General features: G+C 26.7%; 1 protein-coding gene across 1 annotated transcript; it reads right to left on the reverse strand.

The window, feature by feature from the left end:
* Positions 1-4,964: 4,964 nt before the first annotated feature.
* On the reverse strand, positions 4,965-8,559 carry LOC117171971 (elongation of very long chain fatty acids protein 4-like). Its single transcript, XM_033359668.1, has 4 exons — positions 8,514-8,559; positions 6,150-6,418; positions 5,614-5,913; positions 4,965-5,216 (listed from the first exon to the last, which is right to left on the reverse strand). Exons 1-4 carry the CDS (start codon positions 8,557-8,559, stop codon positions 5,049-5,051), a joined length of 783 nt encoding a protein of 260 aa, XP_033215559.1. The 3' UTR covers positions 4,965-5,048.
* Between the last annotated feature and the right edge of the window lie 2,406 nt (positions 8,560-10,965).

Below are 10,965 nucleotides of genomic sequence, written 5' to 3' on the forward strand. Positions count from 1 at the left end.
GCACTTTTCTGAAGGATTAAAAAAACTTGAAAAGCGATTGACCAAGTGTATAGAGCTCCAAGGAGATTATGTTGAAAAATAAAAAAAAATTTACCTAAAAAATTATTGTTTTTATACTTCATTCTAAGGACTTATTGAACTACCCTCGTATTTCCAAGTGTCTTGCCATACTAGTGCCATGCACATTTTTTTCACGCGGGTTTGTATTTAATTTCAAGTTTCATAAAAAAATAATCGACATAGCTTTGACTAGCTTTTCCAGTAGCCGGACTACTTTAACTGCGTTATTGACTCCATAAAGTAGTAGCTTTTCAAGATTCGCAGGGTAAACAATTTTTAAACCAATAAAGATTGTTTAAATATATGCCAAATATAGTTTACAAATATATTAAAGTTAAGGTTCGCTAATTGTGTCATTAATTTGAAAAAAATTACTGTTTACATTTTACAGGGGAATATAATTTTAAACAAGGAAAATTGTTTAAATACGTACCAAATATCTTAAACAAGAAATACTATTTTCTTGAAATTCAGCAACTGTACCATTTATATTCACAATTAATAACTTTCCATGATTTAAATACGAAAAAATTTTTTAACAAGAGTAAATTAGTTTTAAAATATGTACTTGGAAACTGTGTTATCAGTTTTTAAAAGTTCAAAAGTTTTGGACAGTTTTAGGTTACGTTGGAATTTCACACCAAAAATTGATAATTTAAGGTTGAAAAATTATTTTGAACGTTATTTTCTTGAATTAAGGTTCTTATTATGATCTTCCTAAAAGCTTAATGAAAAAGCACGTTTCCAGAAATCAGAAGTTCTGTGGTTCGGTTCTCAATGGAGCGAAAAGAGATAGATTTTTTTTCCTAGTCTGATTAAGACTTTAAGCATTTTCTCTTATTTCAGATTCTTAACTTGGTCGATATTGTGGATTTTCTGCCTTCATGGTTTTGGAGGGTTATGTACTGTTGGTAAAGTAAGATTCGCTGATGATATAACAGATTCATTTTAAATAATTACTTGTACCATTACCACCTAGCTAAAAATATAGCATTATTTTCTTCAATTAAAAATCATCATAATTCGAACAAAATTTACCAGTTTTAAACAGTTTCAGGTTATATTAGTGTTTTTACAGGTACATTTTTTTAATTATCAGATTTCAAAAGAAATTTACGAAATTTCGAACAATTTTCTATAATTTTCTATTCATATTTTTAGTTTGAAATTATTGGTTATTTTAATAAAATATTATCAGAGACCAAAAAATATTAAAAATTTTCCATGGCTACAGGTCATGTTGGTGTATTCGACCTAAAATTAATCCAATTGTTTTTTGTAGGAAATAATAAAATGTACAATCTTGTGCAATTTCTAATTGTTTGAGTGTTTTTTGTCAAAAATTAACATTTTTATTCAAAAATTATTAGTCTTTCACAATGAAAATGGGTATTTTTAATACATAATCATTCGTTTTCAAAGAAACGCACAACTTTTAAACAATTTTAGGTTATGTTGGGTATTGTCAGCGGTGATTGGCATGTTCAGTAAAAACTCATTAGTTTTCAAAGAAGATGAATATTTGTACAACTGCAGGTTAAACTTGTTGTTATAATGGGAAATGTCGAAATGGGTTTAAAAAAATAATGCAATTTCGAAACCACTTAAGGTTATAATAATTTAAAAAATGCAAATCAGTTAGTTTTAACAAAAATAATTTTAAAATATCTCTAAAAAGGATCTGGAAGATTATCAGACAATTTTTGCAGGATTTAAAAAAATGCTAGAAAAAGTTTGAATTCTTTCAAAACATCTTTCGAAGTTTTAGAAGTTTTGAAAAGATAAGAAAATAATTTGAAAATTACAAATATTTTTACTAATGTTAAACAAAATATAGTTTTTATGATTTTAAAATAAAATTTGGAATATTTTCAAGGCTTTTTGAAGGAATTAAGACAATAAAACATTTTTCTTAACATTCAAGGAAAAATGTTAATTAATTTTTTATTTGAACAGTTTAATTCCAAGAAGGAAAGATTTTAACAAATTTAAAACACAATGTAGATATTTAAAGATTACGAACCAAAAAAATGAAAAGCTTTTTATAGAATGTTAAAAGGTTTAAAATGAATAAAAAATTATCTTATGATTTATGAAAATACTTTAATTGATTTTCTATTTTATAAAATTTGTTTTAAGAATTAAAATAAATTAAAGAATTTTTATCTGTAGAACTTTTTTTTAAATTTTAGGAAAATTTTAAATCATTTTAACAAATATTTAGAAGTTTAGAAAAAATGTTAATTATTTAAAATAAACAAAAAAACAAAAAAACCAACATTATTTAAAGTTAAAACATTAAACTTTTTAAAAATTTTGAGAGATTTTAAGATTTCGAAGAATTGTTTTCAAGATTCCTGGGCATATTTAAAGTAATTTCTCATTATGAAAAATTAATGCTAATCGAAGATTCAAATAGTATTTCCTCTCCTCCTTGGCGCATACGATATTTTTTATAACAAATGGATGATTACATACATGTCTCGAATTACAGCCATGATTTCAGCCCATATTAGATTTCAAATGAAGGAAGCAAGATTTGCAGTATTTTTAAAGGAAACTTATGGTAACTTACCATAAATTATCCAAAATTAGGTTTGAAACATTTTTATAAATTTCCGGAATTCAATGAAATTTTTGGTAATTTATGGTAATATTACCGAAAATGTATGGTAACTTAAGATAAAATACCTAAAATTATATCTCGAAATATTTATAAATTTTCGGAAATCTATGGAAAATTTCAGTATTTATGGTAATCTTACAGGTAAATATGGTAACTTACCATAAATTGCCCAAAATTCAATTTTAAACATTTTTATAAATGTTCGGAAATTTATGAAATTCTTGGTCATTTATGGTAATATTATCGGAAATTTATGATAACTTCAGATAAAATTTTTAAAATAATATCGAGAAGTGTTTATAAATTCGCGGAAATTCATGAGATGCTTGGTAATTTATGGTAATATTACCGGAAATTTATAATAACTTAAGATAAAATGCTTAAAATCATATCTAGAAGTGTTCAATATGCGGAAATTTATGGTAATTTTGCAGGTAAATATTGGAACCTACCATAAATGATCTAAATTTAAATTTTCAGTATTTTTAGAAATTTCCAGAAATTTATGACATTTTTGGTCATTTAAGGTAATATTGTAAGTAATTCATGTTAAATTGAGATAAATCACCGAACATTCAATTTTAAACCTCTTTTTTAATTTCCGGAAAGTTATGAAATTTTTGGTAAGATTACAGGTAATTTATGGGTAAATTACCAAAGATTCAATTTGGAAATGTTTATGAATTTCCAGAAATTCCTGGACATTTTCAGTCTTCAATGGTAATGTGACTAGTTATATATGGTAACTTTCCATAAATTACCGCAACATTCTATTATCAGCAACCAAAATTTCTTTAGAGTTCTTATTGTGAGTGGGCTGAGTATCTTAAATTGCAAGCTTATAGATGGATATCTTTTATTAATCACCTCTGACGTCACTTTTTACTATCTAGGAAGTAAAGTTAGAGCTTTAGCTCCGCTTCATAGGCTTCGAAAAGGGCTGAAATCATGCATGTGTCATACAAAATATTTTAAACTATATAAACAAAATTTTTAAACTGTCTACATAGAAATTGGAACGTCTTATGCCAATTTTTTAATTTTGCAGAATAAAAAATGAATCGAATAATAATAGAACAAATTAAATTTTGGAACATGTAAAAAAAAATTTAGGAAGAATGTGAGCCAGTTCAAGAGATACTTAGGAATTTTTGAAGCTTTAAATAGATTAAAACCATTTGAAACTTTTCAGAGAATTTCCGAAAACTTATTTAATATTTTTCCATTTTTCCTATAATCAAAAAGCCCTAAATATGCTTTAAACGGACTCAAATATTGCCGAAAAATTGTGGTAAAATCCTTTTCAAACATACTTCTTCGACCTATCTAAAAACTTTTAAAATATTTTTAAATTTTCTCGAGTAACCTAGGAAACTTATATTTATATAACTTTAAAGAAAATAATCATAGAAGCTTAATTAATAAAAAGTTATGTAAAATTTTTATTTTGCATCAAGCATTATTTTTCCCTTAAATGTTATAATTTGACTGTTTTTTTTCGTTTTTTACATGAATTTAATTGTTTTCTATTTAAATTCAAATTTGTTTGGATTCAGATATCAGCTATTACATTCTTTGATAAAAATTAATATTTTTTACTTGAGAATTCAACTTCTAATTTCAAGTTTGAACTTTTTATATTCAAAAATCATTTGTTGGTTGGAGATTCATCATTTTAGTTTAAAATTAATATTTTTGAGTACTAAATGAATATTCTTGGTAAAAAATTAATGTATTTTTATAAAAAAATCAACTATTTGGTTGAAAATGAATAATTTTGTTGTAAATTGATATTGTCGGGTTAAAAAATTATACTATTTTGTAGAAAATTTTTTTCTTTTAGAAAATATTTAATCTTTTTTGGTTTGAAAATTCGACTGTTTGGTTGCAGGATAGTTTTTTTGTTAATAGTTTTGTTCGATGTATCTGGAATGTTCAAAAATCTTTTTGAATTTTTAAAAAAATTTTAGGGCAATTAGATTTATATAACTTTAAAAGCGATTAACGAATAAACGTAAAAAATAATTGTTATTCGAAATTTCTATTCCGCATTTAAAATTAATTTCCTCTTCGAATCAATAAAGTACAGTTGCACGATATTGCGTGATTTGGTGATGTTATAATTCATTAAAAAATTGCTCGTTTATTTTCTGGGGTAATAAAAATTCTTTAGAGTTTTATACGGAGGAATCCTGTATTTTATTTAAAAAGATTCTGTACAAAAAATGTATACACTTTGCATGCTAAACTTAAGAACTAATTCTGGCAAGATGCATAATGTCACACATTTGATATTTCTATTACCTAACAATAATGCTAGGAGTCGAGTTTTAAATTGGATTGCATATTTTGAAAATTGTGCCTATTCTTTTTTCTTTTTAGGTTGCATGTAGGATTTTTTATAAAAGTTATAAAATAACGTAAAGTTGAAAATCACATTTGGAAGCATTGCAAGGCCTGGTAATCTTGGTACTGGACAAGATGGCAAGAGAGAGATAATGGCATGACAAATTAAAAACACAAATTGAACCTGAAACAAAAGGAAAAATTAAACATTGCCAAATTAAAATTATTATAATATTGTCGGTGCTGCTGATCCTAATTATGCAGTTTAAACCAAAATTAAAGTGAATTCGTTTGACGGTAAATGTGCTCATGTTCAAAAATGAAATGATACTTTAACAGGGGGGATTTTCAAATAAAAGGCAAAGCACAATAGCTTTTTAACTGCAGTGCTACTGGACTTAAATAGACTACTTTCAAAGTCAATATAATAATATCGGTGTTGCTGATCTTAAATGGTGCAATTAAAAAAAAAAATTGAAGTGAAGTGGAGGCGTCTGGCGGTATATGTAATTATGTTCAAAGATCGAAATAAGACTTTAAATGGATCAGCCTAAGAAAACAATAACAATAATAAAACTTACCATTTGTATAATAGTCACGTATTTTTTAAAGGGGTAGACTTTTTTATTAATTCCTTCTATACTGCTGAGAAGGTAGTATGTGTACATGATGACATGAACTGAACAGTTTGTTGCTGGATAAAAAACTGCCATTCCAGTAGCAACATATCTTAAGGAGATTAAAGCAGCCAGTACAGTCGTTATGTGATGATAAACGTGTAAAAATGTTATTTGGTTATTTTTTTTCCTGAGCACAAAAATTACAGTTTCGATCAGGTCAATGACTTTCAATAATGATACCCAGTAACATGCTCTTGCTATCTATAAATTATTAATGATAAATTATTATATATTATATTATTTTAATGACGCAGTTTCAAAAAACTAAAGTGACGTGAAAAAAAACTAGCGGTAAATTTACTCATGATCAAGGGCCGAAATGTGACTTTAAAAGCGAGGGTTTTAGAATAAAAGTATTTTAAATATTTTAAATAATATAAATTATATATCATTATAACGCTATCATTTAGAATTTTTGAATTTTCGAATTTACGTACTCTTAAAGCACTCGGAGTGGTTGAATAATCTCCTGGAACACATCGTAAAGCTGCGGCATCTGGATAAACAGCTAATATTTCTCTTACTATATAAGCATTTGTTACAATTTGAAAAATATTGTAGCATCTAATAAACGTCCTTAAATCATATGCGGGCTTGTTCTTCATATAACGTGGACCACATTGGAACACAACATATACATAGCTGACTAGTATAAAAAAAGTAGGCCACATGCTTCCCATAAGAGGCCAATCCGTTACACGTGGATCTAAAAAAGAAGACTAGCATTATCACGATTATTAATATTAGAAAATATCACGCTGCATGCTAAATTATTTTCAAAAATTTTGTTAATACTTTAGAAAAAATTATATCTGATCAATTAAAATTAATACAATTTAATATTTATAATAACTAAGCCAATTAATATAAATAATCAAAATAATTTATTTCTATATTGAGAAACTGATTTTTTTCTACATATTCCTAAGTGCCTGATGGTGTTTGGAATGTTGATTTTTGCTCTAAATTATACATTAATATTGATATGTTTGGGACAAGATCTTAATTACTGAAACTTAATTAGTAAATTATCCTTTTTAAAACAAATGGGAAAGACAAATATGTAACAATTTCTCAAATTGAAAATTCCCATAAAAGAAAATATTCGCAATAGAAAATGCCCGAAATTTTGAAAATGCCAATCTGAAAATTCTCGAATAATGACATTTACTACTCAAAAAAATAATCGAATTAAAAAAAAATTTTTAAATCGATTTTCAATCGAGCATAATTATTTATTAAAATTACAAGAATAAAATATTTTAATAAAAAATTTATTTTTTATATTCAATATACTTTTTCTAAATTATTTTTCGAATTTAAAATAATTATATTAAAAAAAAATATTTCTCAATGCAAAAAAAAACAATATAAGAATAAGATTATTATTACAAGAACAATAATTTTTAAGAAACTACTATGCCCTTAAAAAAACTTGTATTGCGATTTTTTTCAACTATTGTTATTTTATATTTAAACACTAATTTAAAGAATGCATTGAATCGTTAAAAAATTTTCTTTTGTTAAAATATTTAATTGTTTTATTTTCAATATTATAATAATATTAATTTTTAAAATTTATAATTTTATCAATTCGAGGATTTTATTATTCCTGAATTTTTCAATTCGACAATGTTAGAAACTATTCAGAAATTTTATTATTTCGGAATTTTGTAATTCAAGATTTCTTAATTTTGGCAATTATTTTTCGCTAAACTACAGTCGACTGTTTATAATGTTACAAAATGTAAAACTTTCCGAATATTGCAATTCCATACAGTTCGTAATATTATTGAATTTTAAAATTGGCAAATAATAAATTCCACGGCAGAGAATTACCGAATTGCACAATATCACTGGAAAATTTTTCGATTGTTAAAATAACCGAATTTAAACAATAAAAACAGTTTCTTACTTAATATTATTAATTATTTTCAGTTTATGAAATTTGTTTATATCAGATATTTCACAAATCGGCAGTTCTCTGTTGGAAGTTTTATTATTCGGGAATTTAAAATTCGGTAATACTATAAACTATGGCGAATTTTGAAATTGGATAATATTAGATATTATGCGGCATTTTTATATTTCGCCAATTTTATAATTCTGGGCATTTTATGCTGCAAATATTTTCTTTTCCGAAAGATTTTAAATTAAGGAATTAAAATATATTTAAAAATTCTCTTTTGCACTTGTTCAAAAATTGATAAAATAATATATCGAGTGTTAATAATTAAGGTCTTATCCCGCACAAATAAATATCAATTTATCATTTTGTGCGAAAATCAACAATTTTTAAACCGTTACATATTTATGAAGATTTAAAAAAATGTACGTTCAAAAAATAAAAATTCACTTGTTTATTTAGCTTCAGCAGCTATTGTTTACTTATTTAAAAAAAAGACTTATTATACGTTTTCTTACGTTTATTACAATCATAACCTTATAGCTATCAATTTAGTAAATTTTTTTACTTTTCTTAAAATATTTTCATTTGATTTATTATTTAAAGGAATATTTAAAAATAAATAAAAATAATTGATGTTCTACTCTTGTTATTTAGAAAGGAAATCTAGTAACGATTCTAATTAATTATCAATTTTTTCGCAATATAGACCAAATTATAAAAACTATTAAATAAGGTTAGAAATATCTTTGACCATGATACACAATCGCGATCTTAAATAATTTATTATTTAATTTTTCGCGCTTATATTTTCCCGCCATTATTTTATGCGAAAAAAAAATTCGGAAGAAGTTAATTTGTGAATTTGTAATAATATTATTAATATGTAACTCACCTGCTTGTTCATAATAGTAATAATTGAACTTTTCTCTGATATCCATTTTGAACCAATAAAATTGCTTAATAATCTCTAGGGAAATGTTAATTGTTCACTACTTATAAATTAAAGTGAGAGCCGGCTCACGCGAGCGTGCACTTTTACTGCTGCCTACTTTTGAATGAAGATAGGCTATTCTGAAAACACCTTAATGCGTATATGAATAAAATTATCAATCAGCTTCAAACATATGAAGGAATTTTCGGTTATGTCCATTGGTCACCGCACATATTTCCAGTTAGGAATGCTACCTTCTTGGACTTTTGACCGACGATGAGATTAAGTTTCGTGTTAGGATGAGCCAAGGTGATGCTTTTCTATTGGATGAAAACAAATTTTGGTATAGCAATTTAATTACATACGATTAGAAGATATTATCACTAATTCATGCATATGCATATTATATAGGTGACTAAGAAAACAAACTTCCGGAAAAAACCAAGTCTAGGATATTCTTCATTTTATTATTTTACTGACGATGAAGAAAAGGAATCCAGAAACATTAAGAGTTCCTGCTGAAGCGTTTTGGGATGTAAAAAGTAATTTTGCAAAAATTCTTGATTTCCTTAGACAACCAATAGAGTAAGTATACAGTTTCTGGCCTTTGAAAACCGAAGGAAATTTTCCAAGAGATGCGGAAAAAATTATACAGAAATAGAATTAAGTTAAATTTTCGTTCTCTTCCGCAAGGCGAGAGTTTTAATTATGGCTTTTCTCTAAATCCCTCGGGCTGTAGCTTCCGGCAGCCGGAGGCTAAAATCGCTTGTTCGCTTTCATAAGGAAATAAACTTCTCTTAAAGAAATGATATTTTCCTTATAATTACCGTTTTATTAACCAGTCTCGCTGAAACAGACGCAGGAAATGTTTTTGGAAAACTTAATCCAGGGTGCATAGCGTCCTGGAAAACCTAGATAAATCCTTGGATTTTTTCTGCCTGGAAAAACCTGGAAAAGTCCTTGGATATTCATTTAAAGAAAAAATTTTTTTTAAATTTGTTCCCAGCTAAACAGAAAAAGACTGCTGAACCGTTTTTTCTGTAGGTGCTTGTATATGTCGTAGTTCAATAGCCGACCCAATCGATTAGCCGTCTAAGTGTCCAGTCAGCCAGTCGACGCTGAATAGCCTACCGTATACCTTTATCTGCTCACGTTCGTCTAGTGGACGGATGAAATCAGCCAAAGAGTGACCGGTCGGCTATTCGACTAGAGGGATTCAGCGCAGTAGGCTACTATGCATACGTTTTATTATATATTTTAAGCATTAAGATTTTTCATTTGTTTTCCATGGAAATATTTTTAGTAAAAAATAATAAAAAGAGTTTCCATTAAAAAAATTTTAATTTTTCTTAAATTTTAAGCCAATCATAATTTAATTGATATAGTTATGTAATGCGAAGTTTGTTAGGAAGGGTAATTATAGTACCGGATAATTATTATTCTCCCTTCCCCACTGAGTGATTCACGCTTACCCCGAAAGGCAAATGGCTTAATGGTGTAATAATTTTAAAAAAGCAAACTATACAAAATACGTGATAAGATGGTTAATTTTATACTGACAACTCTACAGATCAAAATAGAAGGTCAAATTATAATTTTTGCTAGTATTATTTATAAAATAACAGTACATATTTCAAAAAGATTATTGAAATTCGTATTACTTGTCGTAGCCGTATGTCATTGAAAATATTGAATTTACGTTATTTGAATAAATGAAGTTTAATTTCTACGTTCTCATCCATAATGAGAAGGCATTAGTTTTAAGTGAAAACTGACTTTCGCGGATTTCATCAAATGTTGACGTTCTCGGGCCTCCTAAGTAAAAAAAAAAGTTTTCACGTCCGTGTCTGGCTGTCTGGCGTCGTCGTTGGCGTGTTAGTTTTGGAAAACTTTCGAAAGACTACTCGAATTGGATTGTGTTTTGGCACACAGTTTGAGAGACCAAAAGGAAAGATCGAGTTCGATAATCAGCCGTTTTTGATCAAAATTCAACAAATTTGGGCTTTTTCAACATTTTTAAGAACATTTTTATTTTAATATTTGAAAATTCGATAGAGAGCCATTTATAGTGCAATAAATACGAACAATTTATTTTTATGACTTTTTTGTCAAAATAAAAATTTCCAAAATACCAAACGAAAATGAACATTTGAAGCCAAACATTGTGTGATATGGATGAAAGTCAAGAGATGAAAAACGTTACTATTTCAAGGCTCTACAAGACTGTTTTAACAACTTTTTGAATTTTGTTTTAAAAAATCCTAAAATTCAAATTTTTTACACACAAAGAATAATAAATTATTACATTCTCATCCATAATAAGAAGGTATTAGTTTTATGTTAGAACTAATTTTCATAGGTTTCATGAAATGTTGACGTTTTGAGGCTCCTTGAGTCAGAAGAACAAGTTTTT

Source organism: Belonocnema kinseyi, chromosome 4, assembly GCF_010883055.1.
Source record: "Belonocnema kinseyi isolate 2016_QV_RU_SX_M_011 chromosome 4, B_treatae_v1, whole genome shotgun sequence".
Taxonomy (NCBI): Eukaryota; Metazoa; Arthropoda; class Insecta; order Hymenoptera; family Cynipidae; genus Belonocnema; species Belonocnema kinseyi.

Excerpts from the sequence above, each read along its gene's own strand:
- LOC117171971 (XM_033359668.1), bottom strand. The coding sequence starts at position 8,559 with ATGGATATCAGAGAAAAGTTCAATTATTACTATTATGAACAAGCAG. Across the intron at positions 5,914-6,149 it reads CCACTCCGAGTGCTTTAAGA|ATAGCAAGAGCATGTTACTG; the intron begins GTACGTAAATTC and ends AATAATTTATAG. Across the intron at positions 5,217-5,613 it reads ACGTGACTATTATACAAATG|GTTCAATTTGTGTTTTTAAT; the intron begins GTAAGTTTTATT and ends CTTTTGTTTCAG.